Source organism: Silurus aristotelis (assembly GCF_946808225.1).
Source record: "Silurus aristotelis genome assembly, chromosome: 23".
Taxonomy (NCBI): Eukaryota; Metazoa; Chordata; class Actinopteri; order Siluriformes; family Siluridae; genus Silurus; species Silurus aristotelis.
Genome location: NC_139596.1, coordinates 2,284,955 through 2,303,347, shown reverse-complemented (window position 1 = coordinate 2,303,347; position 18,393 = coordinate 2,284,955). Strand labels below are relative to the sequence as shown.

At 39.8% G+C, this 18,393-nt stretch overlaps 1 protein-coding gene across 1 annotated transcript in view; it reads left to right on the top strand.

The window, feature by feature from the left end:
* zmat4a (zinc finger, matrin-type 4a) overlaps window positions 1–15,302 on the top strand; it is a 60,053-nt gene extending 44,751 nt beyond the window's left edge. The window contains exons 6-7 of the mRNA XM_083526451.1: window positions 6,744–6,840; window positions 14,612–15,302. Of these exons, the coding sequence (XP_083382577.1) occupies window positions 6,744–6,840; window positions 14,612–14,639 (125 nt within the window). The 3' untranslated portion in view covers window positions 14,640–15,302. The remainder of the gene's footprint in view (window positions 1–6,743; window positions 6,841–14,611) is intronic.
* Window positions 15,303–18,393: the final 3,091 nt, after the last annotated feature.

The following is an 18,393-nucleotide window of genomic DNA, read 5'->3' as shown; positions in this document are numbered from 1 at the left end:
CATCTATACAAACATTTATCTGGACAGTTAAAGGTCTAGGCATGTGGATTTGCTGATGAGGCCCCTTTGATGAAGGCAAACTTAGTGGACTTGCTGATTAGCCCCTTGAATGAAGGCGAACTTAGTGGACTTGCTGATGAGCCCCTTGGATAAAGGCGAACTTGGTGGACTTGCTGATGAGCCGCTTGGATGAGGGTAAACTTGTTGGCATCACTTTGAGGTGTCCTTGATTCGAGTTTTCACAAGGCAGCATGTTCAACAGGGGTCGAAATGCTACATCTATAAAAACATTTAAATTGTATTGTCAAAGGTCAAGGCAAATGGACTTGCTAATGAGATCTAAATGAAGGAGGAAATGTCCTAGGATCAGAGGTCTTTTTATAACAGTGTCCTAGGTGTAGGCTAAATACACTTCTAATAGTGATGCATCACTTAAAATTCCTTTTTCATCCTGACCTTATATCTGTCTGGGAATAGTTCCAAAAAGTCGTATTGGCCTACCTTTTCACCAGTGCACAGAAATGCGCACAGTCATGCTTTATCATCATTACATCCCCAAAAGGTTATTTGCCAGTTTGAGCTTTTTAAATGGGAGATTGAACCTTTCAAAAGCTTGTGCATTCTCTCAACTAATACTGTATCAATAATAATTTCCAAACCCACTCAGTTGTTGTAGGTTCTGCTTCAATAGAGCATATAAATGGTAATGATTTAAGCACACAGTACTCAGCAAGTAAATTTTTTACATTTGATCATTTAAATGTATAATTTGATGATCATACAGTCCAATTTATATTTATTTGCACCGTCAATGAAAATAAATGGAAATTATTGGAAGAAGTAAAAAAAAAAAAAAAAAAAGAAAAAAAAAAAAATTCCTATGGTTACTTCGATTTCATTCTTCAAAAATGACCAATAGCTAATCATTTTCATATGTAGGTATTTTCGGTGGTAAAACGTGACCGAATTATCGACGTCATATCGTGTCATTTATCATCGTGCAAAAAAATCGATCGAAGGATATTTGGGGCTGGTTGGTGGCTGGTGGTCCATGTGCACTTGAAAAAAATTAATAGCATTGTGAAATTCCAATAAGTCCCCAACAGGTTTCAGCACAAGACCTGGTCTCCTCTGCCAAGAGGTAAAAAATCAATGCTTATGCTCAATGATTGTCAATATTTGCAAAAAAACTACAACTGAGGAATATCACAAAACTTGAAATGTTCTGCATAAAGGAATAGTCCGAGGCCCATCTGCAAACGTCTCCAATTTGTTAGATAGTGGATGATGTACTGTTTTAGCCACTCTTTTCCTACATTTGGCTGTAACTTGTTTCACACTTTGTATATTCAAATGGTATCTTTAGTGGGGTTTTGTGGTACCCATCAGGCTCTTGTTAAAAAACTTCGCACTAGAAAAATTTCCATGCACACATTCTTATTTTTAAAAACATTTAGATTTTGTTTGACAATGCTGTATGCCAATGAATTTTTTATGATCTAACGTGAAGAACGTTGCATTATCGTTCATCCCTGAATAATGCATATTGGAGATTAGAGAATTTATTCAGTGCAAACAAATCACATGTCTCGTGAGAATTAACCAACCCTCTCTCTTTCCCAATGAGGAAATCTGTATTTGTCTAGGCTTGCCGTTCTTTAAAGTCATGAGGCCGTTTCCTCGGGCTGTAAATGTCAACACGGCCCTAATGAGGGCGCCTCGCCAGCGCGATTATCAATTAGTAATGATGTCGCAAATCATTCTAAACTTTAAAAGGAGAGAGGAACAGTGGCGCGACGGCCGAGCGACTCCAATAGTAAGGAGGCGATGGGGTTGTGTAATTCGGCGGATTGCTGGAGGCAGTCTCATCTTTCACACAATGAGTGTACAGTCAGCTGCAAGATCAGCTTGTTCTCGCACATTGTCTCTCTCGCCATTCTTCTCAGCGTCTGTATAAATTTTTTTTTCTTTCCTACACATACGCAGCGCCGCAGACTCTTTTCAGTGTTTTGAGGGAGTTGCTGCAGCACAAAGGAGAGATGGAACTTTGAAGATTGCTATGTGATTAAATATTCATCGTTTTTCAATGGAGTGGCTCACGCTTGAGTTTTTTTTTTTTTTTTTTTTTTTTTGTTTGTTTGATTGATTGTGTGTATTGCTTTGTGGGTATTGACCAGCTCTGATCCCCTCCGATCTTTTCCCTTTTCATTACCTTAACTCATTTCAAAGGTTTGCTTTGCAAGTTGGATTTTTGCTTTCTATATTTCCTGGACAGTTCTACTACTAGTATTGTAGTTACTATATAAAATATATTAATAGAATTGTACTCAGCATCAAAGGTTGAATACAAACTTCCACATTTTAGGAGTAGGAACTCTTATTGGTGAGCAAGGGAGCAAAAACCTTTCCATACTGTACCTCTGACACTGGAATTAGGGGAGTAGAATCCTTTTCCAGGGCTCCAACAATGGAAAAAGAAAATTTGTATGAGCAGCTTTTACAAGAAATATATAATGGCACAGACTATGTAGTATGTGCCACAGTAGACTTCTTCCATAGTTCTCTATAAAATTCATCCATAGTTACTATACTGGAATAATCTTCTTTCAGCTTTTCCCATTAGGGGTCGCCACAGCGGATCATCCGTCTCCATACCCCTCAGTCCTCTACATCTGCCTCTTTCAAACCAACTACCTGCATGTCTTCCCTCACCACATCTATAAACCGCCTCCTTGGCCTTCCTCTTTTCCTCCTTCCTGGTGGCTCCATCCTCAACATCTTCAGCTCTGCTACCTCCAGCTCCACCTCCTGTCTTTTACTCAATGCCACTGTCTCTAAACCATACAACATCTCAGGTCTCACCACAGTCCTATAAAATTCCTTGAAATCTGATGCACTAAAGAATGAGGGAGCAGAAATGTTTTGATACACGATACACCAGAAAAGTGGGAGCAAAATTCCTTAATGCCTGACCTGGTACAAATGTGGAAGCACAAATGTTTTGATACCGACATGCTAGAAATGGGGGGGAGTGGTGGCTCCAGCGGTTAAGGTGCTGGGTTACCGATCGGAAGGTCGGGGGTTCAAGCCCCGGTATCGCCAAGCTGCCACTCTTGGGCCCTTGAGCAAGGCCCTTAACCCTCTATGCTCCAGGGGACCCTTATGAGAAAAATAAACCAAGGACCGTGACGTCGGAGCGACGTGGGGCCGCCTTCCCGTGGGCTCACCACCTGCAGGAGGGACCGTAAGGGACGGTGCTGAGAGGATTGGGCAGCAGTCGAAGGCGGGGGCCTTGACAGCCCGATCCCTGGACACGGAGAAGTGTCTGGGGAATCTGCTTAGACTGCTGCCCCCGCGACCCGAATTACGGATAAGCGGGAGAAGATGAAATGAAATGATGAAATGAAAAAATGAAATGCTAGAAATGTGGCAGAAAAAATTCCCTGATACCCCCCACAGAAATATTGGAGCCAAAATTCCATGATATCTGGCATGCTAGAAATGTTGGAGCAGAAATTGCTTGATACCTCTCAAATCAGAAATATGGCACTGAAGTTCCTTGTACCTCACATGCTAGAAATATGGGAAAAGAACTTCTTTGATACCTGAGACTTCAGAAATGTGGGCGCGGAAATGCCTTGATATCTGACACTCTAGAAGTGTAGAAGCAGAAATTCCTTGATAGCTGACAAATCAGAAATATTGGAGCAAAAATTCCTTGATGTCTGACATGTTAAATATGTGGGAAGAAAAATTATTTGATACCTGACACACTAGAAATGTAGAAGGAGAAATTCCCTGATACCTGATACATCAGAAATAATAGAGCAGAAATTCCTTGAAAGCTGACACATCAGAAATATAAAACTAATTCTTAATACCTGGCATATTGAAAACAGGGGACTAAAGATGATTCCTTTGATCCGTTGATTCCTGACCATGTCGGTAATATGGAAAACTTTACGCTGTACTTGTTCAAGTGAAAATTCACAGCTTTCAAGCTGCCAATGTTTTGTTTTCTCGACTTGTTACTAACCAGTTTGCTCAGATTTTCTGTCAAAGAGCGTCATGATTGCCGTAGCAACACTGTCCCTTTTTTCCCCACTCCTATATTTATTTTGTCCAATCTCTGTGACTGTCAGTCAGAGTCAGTCACAAGGAGTTTTTTCCTCTGTAATTGGACACCGTTTGTTTATCGTATTTTTTATTTTTATTTTTTTGGCGCTGTTTCTCCAAGAGACATTACACATTGATTTTTCTATCCTTTAACTGCAAGAAAAAATACTGTTTTCTTTTAAAATGTCATCCAGGCTTAGGAAAGTTCTTGATTTGACCTTTTCTAGCCAACCTTTTAATTCCGTTCAACTTTTTATTTTTTTTTATTTTATTTTATTGAATTAATGATATTGTGTACGTTTGATGACCGCCAGAGTAATATGACTTCAAGGTTTTATTAGGGACTGAGCTCTGAAGGTGCACCCTGTTGTTATTCCAACTATTATTATTCTTCCTTTTCTTTTTCTGGCTAGGGTATTGAAAGTCAGCTCACAGAACCTTCTAGAATGGGTGAAACATTTTGAAAAATATTTGGGACGAATACTGCTAACGCTTTAGTGCCACCATCGGGTGACTGTGCCGACTTGTAGTCAAAAACTGTTTGTTACTTATATCAGCTGAAGAAGTGCTATTTATAGTTCTTTATTTTTATGTATAACTTATTGAAATATGCAGAAATGAACACGCCAACAAAGTCACTTCCTGTTGACCATCTTGGATTTTGTATACAAATCGACACCAAATTTAGCATTGACTGTCTTGTTCATGTCAAAGTCAATGTTAATACTCCAAACTGTTTGCTCAAAAGGAAAGCCACCAAATAGGAAGTGAGACTTTATCTCAGCAATATCTCAGCAACAACTTGGCACATACTGTATGCATGAAATTTGGTAGGCATTTTCAGGACCTGGGGCTATGCAGCAAATTTCTTGCAAGCGCCATCTACTCTTCAAAAGTTGCTGAATGTACCGGGAACACTCCGTAGCGTTCTAAACATCTAAAGACTTTTATTGCAATTTCAACCCCAAATTTGATCACATTTTCACCAAATTTGCCATACTCTACGTTCAGACCGACTTGGACAAAAGTTAGCGAAAGAAATTTGAATACTCCAATAATTTTGCCTGTAATGAGGCAATGAACGAATGAATGTAACAGCATGGCAGCACCTGTCATCAGCATCGTGTCCAATGTTCACCAGATATGGCTCACATCAGCTGTACACCCTGCTGCCCATTTGACTATCTGGAACTTACCTCCAGCAATTCCACCACTGTCCATGGTCAGAACATAGACATTCTGAGCAAAACCTACGCTTTTCTTGTCTTTGCTTCGCCCACAGTTTACAGAGACGGAATGCTTGGCCCCCCAAAATGAGCTTTCAGAGATTTATTAATTATTAATTATACACTACATGTGGTTCATGGTACATTTAGTACCTCTTGATCTTGAGGTCCGTGGGCCTAACTCCGCTAATCTAGAGAAGTTTTCACAGTCACATCCTAGGACTTCTCGGTGCTTAACTCCTCCAATATTTACGCTCAATAAGGTAAGAACTAATTATACTGTGTCCTTCCCATCTGCTAGATTCCGGCAATAACAGATCAGCGTGCCATGATTATTATTTTTACGCCATCTGCTTGTTATTGAACAGATGTGTCTTCTTCATTTTCATTCATAGTTTTTTTTTTCTTTTCCGGATCATATTTAAGCGCATGTAAGCAGAATATCAGGCAATAGGGGTATACGGAAAAACGATCCGAACTGTCCAAAGAACCGACGTTTCCGGATGTAAAGGTCATGTGACCCCCTTTTGCTTGCTGCCCCCTACAACAAGCACTTACAACAAACTTTCTTTCGGCTTCTCCCATCAGGGGTCGCCACAGCGGATCATCCGCATGTTTGATTTGGCACATGTTTTTATGCTGGATGCACTTCCTAACGCAACCCTCCCCATTTATCCGGGCTTGGGACCGGCACTAAGAGTGGCTGGGGTCGGTTCCCTGACCGGGGATCGAACCCGGGCCGCAGTGATGAGAGCGCCACATCCTAACCACTAGACCACCAGGGGACCTACAAGCACTTCCAACAAAGGGTTACAATTAAAAAGAAAAAAAAAAGAAAGAGAAATGTAATAATAATAAGGATACACCGAAGATAAAGCTATGTTCTGAGTTGAGTCTAAGGGGGAAAAAAAAGGAGGCTATTTTTGTTCACAAGGCTGAATGTGTGTGGGTGTTGGGACCATATATTTGGGATGTATTTATAAAAAATTGTGCTTTAAAAAATATATAAATAAATTGAAGGTTAGGCAGTGCACAAGTCTGAGAATGTGGCTCAGTCCATAATAACAGGCATCTGTGGTATGTTTTGTGTGTGTGCTGTGCTGTGCTGTGATAGATCTGAATCCCCCCCCCCCCCCTTTATTTAATCACACTTATGAAATAGCGCATTATGAAAATGGCTCTGGATCTAATATTTCGTGACTTAATTCCGTGTCTCGTAATGACCTCCTATGTCGCATTAATAAAGATCCTCCAAATACATCATACGTTTTTAATTTCGTTTCTTCTCTCTGGAGCTTGTTTCCCTCGTTCCCCTTCAGATCGGAGTTTGCGTTGTGTCGTGCTGCACAGTCTTTGCTGAATTTTTATGTGTGTGTGTGTGTTTCTGGTTTGTCGTTGCAGGTCTGAAGCGCAGCTACACTTGCGACGTGTGCAGCGTGACGCTCAACTCGGTGGCACAATATCACGCACACCTGCAGGGCTCCAAACACCAAAACAAGTGAGGACACAACATACAGTACACGCATTTTGTGTGTGTGTGTATGTTTGTAAAACGTCAGTTCATATATCCGTCCCACTGTCCCTAATAGATTTTGCCTCACAGGTGGCGCAGATTAAATTCTCTCACGCCTCAGCAGCCCTGTAATACTGCCTCATATAGGAAAACTTTCTTCCATGCATAAATCAGCGTCACCCGAAAGAAGGGAGCGAAATCAAATTCCGTCCGTTATTATCGGATGGAGAAACGACGTCGGGGTGAAAATTGCTGATTGGTGCACTGATTGGACAAGCTGACAATTCCCGCCTTATGGAATCTATTAATGATGAAACATCAATGATCTTCACTCGTGTTCATCTTTTTTTTATTGATCTTTCCGTCCTCTGTTGTTTTTTTTCAAGAGCACCTTCAGAGTAGACATTCATGAAAGTTCAATGAATGGTGTCCCAAAGCAGCTTCACTGAAAAAAATACCCTAAGTTTATATTAATGAGTAAACCAGAGGTGACATTGGCAAGAGAAAACTCCCTCAAAAAACATGAACCTTGAGAAGGAACCCATTTCAAATGGTGAACCCAGTCTCATCTGGTTGACATCTAGATCGCTGTTCATTGTTGTTCCATCATTGAGGTTGTCGACGCCGATGGTAGCCCTAAGCAATTGAAGCAAACTATTGATAATAAATAAAGTCCGAATTCATTTTCATACCTTCTGACTTTAACGGTTCACACCTACCTAAAGGATCTCAACAGGCTTCTCACTTACACTGTCTTATCAATGCAGTCTTACAGTCCTTTTAAAAATCCTGAATCTCTCAAAGCCTTTCATCTCCAACCTTCACCTCTACTGACCTCTATTTATATCGGTCTCTGAGGGAACACTGGGTGAGTGGACCTCCGTAACCTTGTGCCAGGTGACTTCAAAACAAATACATTCAAGCGGAGATGATGCCAATTGACAAATTAAGTCACGTGACACTCGCATCCAATCACATAAAATTGCGGGGGCTCAGGTTCTGCTGAACAAGTGAGGATGAAGCAGCTTCAGGTGCTTCACGGATCCAAGAAAATTTCAGTCTCCCACTTAGTTCCATCTCCTGCTTTTTTTCATCCAGGTAGAGCTAATAGTAACCAAACCTAGTTATTTGTCAAATATATCAACCTAATAGTGTTGATTTGAGTTACTATTTAAATCATATATCAGGTATACCACCACCATCACCCCCGTCTTGGACTTTACCCATAGCAACATGCTCGTCTCCCAACCCAGACTATTCTTGGCTTTCCAGTGTTCAGCAGAGACCTGCAGTTTATCAGGGCGAAAAATAAACATGTCTCCACGGGAAGACGAGACAAAACAAGAAGTATCGATTGTTACTTTCACACCAGCTCCTCTCCACTCCCCCCCACACACAGACCCCACATCCGAAAAGGCCATAACATATTTTACAAATATAGTAGTCTTGTGGAAAGGGGTCACAAGGTGACGGCTTCCAAATAAATAAATAAATATTAAGTGATTTTCTTGGTCACAGAGCTTCCAAAGTTCAAGAAAAGCCCAGGTTGCAATCATGCAATCATTGTGTGGGTGAGGCATGAGAAATAAAGCAAATATGTTTGAATAGTAAAAAAATTTTATTCCATTTTTTTACTATCATCCAAGCAAAGAAAGAAAAAATCACTCGTATCTAATTTGGATTTTTTTATTATTATTTAATGGAATATAATTTTTTCGTATAAATACCAGCCATGTGGTAAGCTTGGGGTTAGACCGTTACATGTTACAGCACCTCTGGAGCATGGAGGGTTAAGTGCATTGCTTAATGGCCCCAAAGTGGCAGGTAAGCTAGTTTCTTAACCATTATGCTAGCCGACTATTGGCATTACATGAGGCACGTCTTCAGATTTAGAGGTTTTTAGAAGTTGTAGCTCAGTGAATATGTTTGAATTCTTATATGGAGGTCATGAGTTGCCCCACCAAGTTGCCCAGTGTAAATATTTCTATATGATGCTACATCTTATAGCAGATTATTCAGCAACTGAACTAAGGTTTTTAGGCTAGTTCTAGCTAAAAAAGAGTTTTATGTCGACATTTCATACATGCAGAATTTCAAAATATTAATCTGAGCACCCCGTCACTTCCCGCTAAAAATCCTTTAAAGTGAGTGTAATGCTAAACCGGCAGCATCATTTTTGAGGCTTTATATCACTTCTTAGCTTCCTTGAAGTGTCAGAATGCCGCAGATTGTGACTCATACTCACAAATCCACCTTTATTCCGCCCGCTTAACCCTGCAGCTTTGGTGGAAATACAAGCTTTTGATGTTTGACTTTGACGGATGGAGCTCGAAACTCAGCGATCTCTCTAAAGCTCACAAGTGCGATTCGAGCGTGACTCGGGCGCGCCTCGGGACGGCTGGTTTATTGCTGGAACACCGCTCCGTCATTTCCCAGGTTAGAACTTGGCGCCCCGATTTTGAAGTCTTGGCGAGAAAGGGAAGCTGAGTTGTGAAGAAGAGGTAGTCAATGGTGAGTTCACCACATCTGCAATGCTAGCAGATATAGCAAGGCTATAATACTGCTATTACTACTACAACTACTACTATTACTAATAATAATAATACTGAAACAATACATTCAAATGATACAAATACATATTTTAATACAAATGAAAATGATAATTGTTAAAAAACTAAAGAAACCAGAAGGAAAGAAAGAGAACATAAAGTAATCAATTTTTATAAACCTCATGAGATTCTGTTCAGCCAAGCCTGGCACCACTGCGAAAACCCGCTTACATGCCTAGTGAACCGAGAACCACCAAACAGCTGGGAAGGATCCCCCTGACTGTGCCAATAAAAACACGAACCATCACTGTACAAACAGGAAGGAAAAAGCTTTCTCATGTCTGAGCTGACAAGCCGCGAAGAAGAGGTCTAAAGCCGTAGAGAGTGCCGAAGTATCCGAGAAGTCTTTTCATCCTCCATAACGCAGTAAGCGAACAGAATACCGAGTTTCACCTGCTAATAGACACCATCTGCCCCATCTTTCCCTTTAATTCGCGTACAAAGTAGACCTGTTTTCCCTCGAGTGATTAGATATTCGCTTTGTAGTGAGAGCTAGGGAAGACCAAAGGAAAACCATATGGTAGCTGGATCGTCCAGAAAATAATGAACAATTCTTCAAGGGTTCGGTGAATGTTGTACCTCCTGTGAGTCCTGAGCTTAACGTTGAAAAACATTTGATTACTTGCTGAGCCAGAGCGCATAGTTCTATAGGATTTCGGATTTTATTTGTAGCATAAACACATCATAACCTGTGATAACTTTGTGTACTAGTTGATTATCCCGTTGTCGCTAAAGAGGGTGGGTAGCTTAGTGGTTGAGACATTTTGAAACCAAAGAGCCTGAGTTCTCAGTTGTAGAAATGAGATAAGTGTAAGTGACTCTGGAGAAGGGCATCTGCCAAATGCTATACATGTCGATGCTAAAAACCCAATCCAGTTTTACCTAGAAAGTTTCATTAAAACATCAAGTGATGGTAAGCCTTGTAATCAATCCTTATAATGTTGCTTCATCGAACTGAACAGAAAATTGTACATTGTCGCTATACAAGTAAATATAACTTGTAGCTGAATACAATTCCCACAAGTAGAATTTTTTTGCCTACAAAACTACAGCAGAGACGAACAACCTCTTTATCATATCACTATAAATCAAGTGGCTAAACTGAAATAGACTAGCTGGTTAGCAAAGATTTGGAAAAATGTTATATTTGCAGCATATCAGAACAAAATTTGTTCAGGGGTGCTTTGTGAGATGGTCTACTGTGAAAGTACTGTAGACTTAGAATACAGATAACAAGTTTCCAATAGAAAATCTATATCTATTTTCCAGCTAACCTACCTAGGGCACACAGCGAAGTTAACCCCACTGACTCATTGATACGATACATTTAAGCCTGTGTGTAAGCTAACACAGCACTTCCAAAAGCAGCTTATCCAAAAGCTTTCCGGTGGGAATTGGGAAGCGTCAGCGATAGATAATGCTTTGCAAATTCCTCTATCTTCAAATAAGAAGACAGAAGTCATGTGGCACAGTCAAAAATGCTCATACATAATAACGAGCTTCGAGCCAAGGCCCACGGTACCTTTTCACTGAGCATCTGACTTTTCGCACAGGGTATTAATATGTAAATGGTCCATGCTGGGAATGAGAGGAATAATCTACCACGGTTTTTCAGACCAGTCTGGAGACAGAATTACTACAGAAGTGGGGGCCAATTTAAAGAGAAAAAAAAATCTGGGACTGCATAGGACATATCCTGTTTTAAAGGTTGTCCAAACACATGGGAATAAAGGTTCTGGGGGTTTGAGGTAAAGTTTTGAAAAAGGAAAGGAAAGCTGAATGGCCCTTTGTGTTTCAGAAACATAGGCATTTTTACTAACCAAATGCTGCCCTTTAAGCGTGGCATTTTAACCGGGATGAACAATCGAATTGGATGCAGACTGTCCTGTGAAGAAGCATCAGGGGTCTTCATTTGCCAAATGCATAAACAATTCTACCCCCTGTCTTTTACCCACCTGAAACAGACCTTTTAAATGTCATATGTTGTACAGTGCTTTGTATCCCATCTTGAAAAACAGGCTGCCCTTCTTTGGCTTTCTGTTAATGCAGAGATATTGACATTAAAAAATTATTTGTACTTATTTTTTAGCCTCACATAAAATTGCCCAAAATTCTGCCCAAAACAGTTTTCACATAAAAAAAAAAAAAATACATAGCAATAGGAGCTGCAACATCCACAGATTTGCATTCATTGATCTTGACCCCATCCGCTTTCTCAATTTGCTTGATCTGTTTTCATGCCCCACTTGTGGTTGGAGTTCTTATCACTGGCAAACCACTTCCTGGTGCTAAGGATGGCCCCACATTGAAACTCTGGATGGTACCACTTAAAAACTGTGCCTAACAGATCCAGGGTCCCTGGGTTGACCTTTACCCCAGATTACAGACCAGGGACAATAGTGGCTCAAAAGTTAAGGTGCTGTGTTGCAAATCAAAATGCGAAGGATACAAAACACAGCACTGCCAAAACTGTTACTCTGAGCGAGGGTTTTAACCCTAACTTAACCAGAGCCATCGTATCCTGGGTGACCCTGCACTTAACAATAATACAGTAGGCTCTGGGTTACTGGTAGTACCAAGGTTTGAAGCTCCGACCTTCAGATCAGTAACCCAGAGCCTACTGTATCAGAGTAACAGTTTTGGCAGTGCTGTGTTTTGTATCCTTCGCATTTTGATTTGCAACACAGCACCTTAACTTTTGAGCCACCATTGTCCCTGGTCTAGGGTTTGAAGCTCCGGTATTACCAAGCTGCCACCCTTGGGCCATATCGTGGCTCCTAATGTCCCTGGGATATGCAAAAGAATTTCACTGTGCTGTAAAGTACATGTGACATGTATAAAGCACCTTTTTTTATGGAGTTTTGCATGTTATTGATAATGAAACAACTTGAATCAACGGTCACCCTGGATTGGGTGAAAGATCTCATCTGGATACTGTCTAATTGTTTCCCGTCATTTGCCATCCTAGGGTTCTTATTCACAATTTGCTCATTTAAACATACTTTTAACACATTTGACAAAACAGTGTTTGTCTTTATTCTTTTACACCTGTCTTCTTCTTCTTCTGCTCCCTTTAGGTGTTGCCATAGCAGATCATCCGTCTCTATACTACTCTGTATTCTACTTCTGCCTCTTTCAAATTAACCACATACGTCTTTTCTCACCACATCCATTAACCTCCTCTTTGGTCTTTCTCTGCACATGTCCAAACCATCTCAATCGATTCTCCATCACCTTGTCTACGTCCTACATGTGCTGTCCTGCTTGCAGATACCCTTCTATCACTACTGCTATCACTCCTCTCCACCCACTCCACCCTGCCTTCACTCTTTTCTTCACTTCTCTAACAAACTCTCCATTACTCCAGGTACCTAAACTCATTCACCTTTACCACCTCTTCTCCCTGCAACCCCACCACTCCACTGCCCTCCCTCTCATGCACAGACATGTACTCTATCTCACTCCTACTGACTTTCATTCACCTTTTCTCCAGCATGTACCTCCACCTCTGCAGGCTCTTCTCAACCTGCTCCCTACTTTAACCACAATTTACAATATCATCCGCAAACATCATAGTCCATGGAACCTCCTGTCTGACCTCGTCCATCAACCTGTCCATCACCACTGCAAACAGGAAAGGGCTCAGAGCCGATCCTTGGTGCAGTTACACCTCTACCTTGAACCAGTCTGTCGTACCTACTGCACACGTCACTGCTGTCACATTGTCCTTATACATATCCTGCACCACCCTCACGTACTTCTCTACCACACCAGATGTCTTTATACAATACCACAACTCCTCTCTCTCCACCCAGTCTTAAGCTTTCTCTAAATCCACAAACACACAATTGAGCTTCTTCTGACCTTCCCTATACTTTTCCATCAACATCCTCAAAGCAAACATATTGTGTCTGTAGTGCTCTTTCTCAGAATGAAGCTATACTGTTGCTCACAAATGGTCTCCTTTTCTCTCAGCCTGGCTTCCATGACTCTTTTCCATTACTTCATGGTGTGATCACCTTTATTCCCCTGTAGTTACTGCAGGTCTGCACATCCCTCTTATTCTTAAAAATCGGTACCAGCACACTCATTCTTCATTCCTCAGGCATCCTCTCACCTTCCAGAGTCTTGTTAAACAATCGTGTTAAAAATCGTGCTAAAAAAAGATTCTGTACCTAGTAAACAACAACCTTTCACCACATGTGTACTTCTTAAAAAAAAAATGATGATGGTGATCTTATCCTTACACTTTTTCAGGATGTAAAATGCAGTCTAGAGAATCTTAATATGAAAAATGTAAGCCCTGTTGCTTTTTGATAATCGTTTGAGTGAGCTTGACATCCATGACCTAAATCCAAATGGTGCCTCTGGTTCGAGGACTGCAATATATAACCATCATAACATGGTCCTGCTTTTGGAAATCCAATAATTCACAACAGATGCCTCAGGGGGTTAAAATAAGTGTTGACCTATTTTCCCATTGATGCTTGCTTGCAGGATTTATTGCTGATCACACCAACACCACCAAGGATCTTTGACCTGGACAGTTCTCCTTTTGATTTCTTGTTTGTACCACTGATATTCCACCGATCCCTTGACATATTTGTCTTGATCAAGCAACTAATAGACTATGAAATAAAAAAGGTATTAGCCCTGGGAAAAACAGATGTTTTGCTATTACATATTATGATAGTCCTAGTGTACCTATCAAATGGACCTAAAGCTGTCCTTGACTTTTCCAATCCTCTGCTTTCTTTGTAACACCACACTTGAGTACACAAACATGACACTCAATAAACCCCCTAATGCGAAGACTAAGAGAATCTGTTGTTCATCTTCTCGTATGTGATAACAGGTTCGATAAGAGGATGTCGTTAACGGCAATAACCAGGATTATATACTATGCAAATGTTGATTTCATGACCTCAATTAAGCACAAGTTACTGTAGGACCACGATGCCGATTGATAAAATGCAAAAGATTAGGATCAAGTGCTATATGATGAGCAGCAGACGAAAGGTAGACGCAATTCGATAATATTGACATCGCTGCTCTGAGTTAACGTTGTTTATATTTATAACGTAATGAAAAACATTTGCACTGATGTTGTGTCTGTGTCTCTGTGTTTCTGGTTTCCTCTCTCACAGCTTAAAGAATCAGTTATGTGTCCAGTAAAGCCTGCTGCCGGAAGCTAACTGTCAGATTGATTGATGTCACACGGGCTTTGATCGGCTCGTCCTGAAATCTCTGCCTCTTCCCTCCATCCGTCTCTCTTTCTGGATTTTATTTACCTTCTTGTCCTCATCTGTCCATCCCACTTAAGACCAAACTGATTTTATTTTTTTTAGATTTGGATTTCATCTTTTATTTTTTTGTCAATTTATTTTGAATTGAAAAATGCATCGACTCCACTGTTCAAATCATGTACTTGAAATTATTTATGGGAAACGAATTTCGTCCTACTTTGCGTTCGCTCAGCCAGGTCTTGCCTGCATGAGGGTTTTTTTTTTTCTATTTAGTTTTTCAACCCAGATAAGCAATATGTAAGGAAAATCTGCCAAATGTATTACCGACTTAATGGATTCTGGTTTAATAGCAACACTGAAAGAGAAAAAAAAAAATGACAAGTAGTACTTTAAAGACAAAATGTATGTGGATCTTAACATTCTACAACAAGGGCATTGTGGGTAATCTGATAGGAGATATGGCCATATCATCAGGGTTCTAAATCCAAAGATTTCACGAGATCTTTGGCTTTAATTAATGGTTTCAAAAACTGACTCCCTTGTAAACACAAAGTTCCAGATTTTCCCCTGAAATATAGTTGATCGACCAAAACATTCGGTGTCAGATGTTTGCTTTTTTTTGTTTTGTTGTTTTTTGTTTTGTTGTTTTTTTTTGCCCTGGAGCTGCAAGGTTAACCAGTTTTAGTGTAGTTTACTTGCATGCTAAAGCGAAATCCAGACATCAAAACAATGTTAACCAACTCTACTTGGGCCAACGAGGAATCTTTTGAGATTTATAAAAATATATATATATTGTGATTGTAAATTTGTTTTCCTTTTTTTTTTTCTTTTAATTATGTACAGATATGCTAAATTTTCAAGTGTGACAATTAAATTCTTATAGGTATCAATAATTAGGGAGAATTGCAACTGTCATTTTATAATGAATGAATTAGATTATTTATTATTAGAGGGGAATAAAAAATAGTATTTATTTTTCTTGGCATTTATGACTTACTGTGTACGTTCAAAAAGTCAGTTTACGTTGGTTATGTGTCTGGATATTTGTTCTTTTTTTTTTTTAAATAATGTTTATTTTACTATAAACAATCGATGCATTATATAATATTGAGTGATTTGAGATTTTAAAGGAAAAGTTCAGAAAAATAAAAAATACACATTTTTTTTTAGCAAGTCTACAGCAGCCGTCCGCCATAACAACCAGGTTACGACTCGGTACAGAGCCATGGATGAGTCGCAAGAACATTCTGGAGCAAATATCTATAGATTATTCATAATATATCCATTTCAGAAAACATAATTTCCATTCTTTGTGCATATTCAGCAAATTATAAACATGATTATTAACCAAACATCCCTGGAAAGTTTTGTAAAAAAGGCGGAAAAAGAGAAAGCAGCAAAAAAAATAATTCCTCGTATCTAAAAATACCATTTTATCTCTATGGGTTGTGTAAATGCTCCAAATCCCATGTATGTTATTAGCTAATGAGTCAGGGAAGCCCTCAAAATTACAGTTTGAACAACTCCCAACCCTGTACTGTCCAACAGTGTGGAGATCCCTAGTCCAAATTCCTGGAGGTGTTTGGGGGAAGACCTTTACAGGATAAATTAGATATGTCGGATAAAAAACTTTGAGCTGATGTTAAACAAGTTCTGGCCGATTAATTACGAAGTTGTAAAACAAAGTGTACGTTTACTGAACTATTCCTTTAAGATACTTCATCTCTTTAATGTTAGAAAAAAAACATTTATAATAAGATTTGATATAAACAATGCCAATTTTTAGCACAAACAAAAACATCTAAGTAATTCGGTTTTGCTCATTGTCACACTGAAGCTGTGTGAGCGGTGTCACTCCAGTATCAAGAGCAAGCTTCATATCTGCCTGAACACACTCCCTCCTTGTGCTAAAGGACCATGCGATCGACTGTAAATATCGAATAAAAAGACGCTTGCAGCCCTCACAAGCGACTGTTTGTCCTTGTTTTGTCTTTGTTGTTTGAGTACATCATTTGCTTTCTCCAAAATAGGGGTCAAAAACGTGACGCAATAAACAACCCCAATCAAATTTACAAGTCAGTAAAGCAGAGTCACTGAAGTTTAAAGGACAGAGGGGCCTGAAAGCCACATTTGCTTATGGTACACACGCATTTTCTCAAGGTGATCTATGATTTTGCAAAACAGTAGGATCCAAACTGGGTAGGATTGTCACAAATGTTGCTGTGGGAAAAAGGATTTTTGTTGTTGCCACTTTTACCAGATCTAATCTACTATCAATCAACCACTTCGTGGAATTTCTCTTAAATGGAATTGGAATTACTGTAAAAGTGGGTTTCCACATTCTCTGGTTCTTTCCTCAACCCACATAAAATATACTAGTTGCATTGGCTACCCTTCATTTCCCCTAGAAGTTCCATGTAGGAACATGTACAGTATCATACCTTGTACTTGGATCCAGTTATGGGTTCTATTCCTAGCTGACCTTCAGTGTACCCACAGGACACAAAATTAACAATAAATGCCTATATGCCCCCTCTGTAGTGTCTGCTATTGCTACTGTCACAATTACAACTGAACCAGACAAATATGATATTTAAAACTATGTAAGGGTTTGGACAGTCCCTATAGTGGACCTATTTTGAGTAGGAGCATAGGATAGCATTCGATAACACTTTAATAACCTCCATAATAAACCTGATAAATGTGTAAATCATACAGTACACCCTCTGGGGTTCTATCTGTCAAGTACTGCTGAATCCTATATTACATTTCTGCCCCCTGTGAGCTTGAAAAAAGTCTGTCTTTCTGGCTCGTATGATGAGTAATCACAATCTTCGAATCTTATACACATCTTGAACATGATCATCCAGGGTGGCAGAGTGATTCCGACTGTCATTAAGGAACGATTGGAATAGTGCTGGGGCCTTTTTTGCACCTTTTATGGTATTCCGAAAAATTCATAACGCCCTCAAGGGGAACTTAAATCTGTCCACTTGTTTAAGTAAGATTCTGATATCTTAACTGGTCTAGTGGCAGAAGAGACAAGGGGAGAGGATTGGCAATTCTTATGCCTTGTGAAGCAAGGAAAGGGGAGGTCCTCTAAAATAAACCTCTACATATTCAACTTATGCATTACATTTGTCTGGGACAATAAGGATACTGTACTTATTCACATATCCCTTAAAGATTTTTTTATGAATGCAGAGATTGTTGTTCTGATATTTGTATTGGTTTATATAAAGAGGTGACTGGACAACGGCCACTTTTTCCCGATTTTCCCCTGTATAAGACCCCTACCTATACTACCCAAGCTTTGCAGCTGATCCAGAATGCAACAGCAAGATTTGATTTCCACGTTACCCAACATAATTTCATTTGCTGCATTCCCATTAGATTTGTAACACAGATCCCTATGTCAGATAACTACAAAATCAAGCCTCAACTGCCCAAAGAGACTTAGCTGATTAACTCTTCAACATGCTCCCTTCAATAGTTTAGCTTGACTCAACAGGACCTACCATCCATCAAGGTCCTTGTACCCAGGTAGCAGATTCTACTAAAGTTCAACCTCATCGCTAAATGAAGAGGCAATTGTGACCCCAATCTTGTTGTCTAATTTTCATCCCTCTTTTATATCATAGTCCAGGTTACTGTAGGTCCCATCAAATCAATGTTTGTGTCAA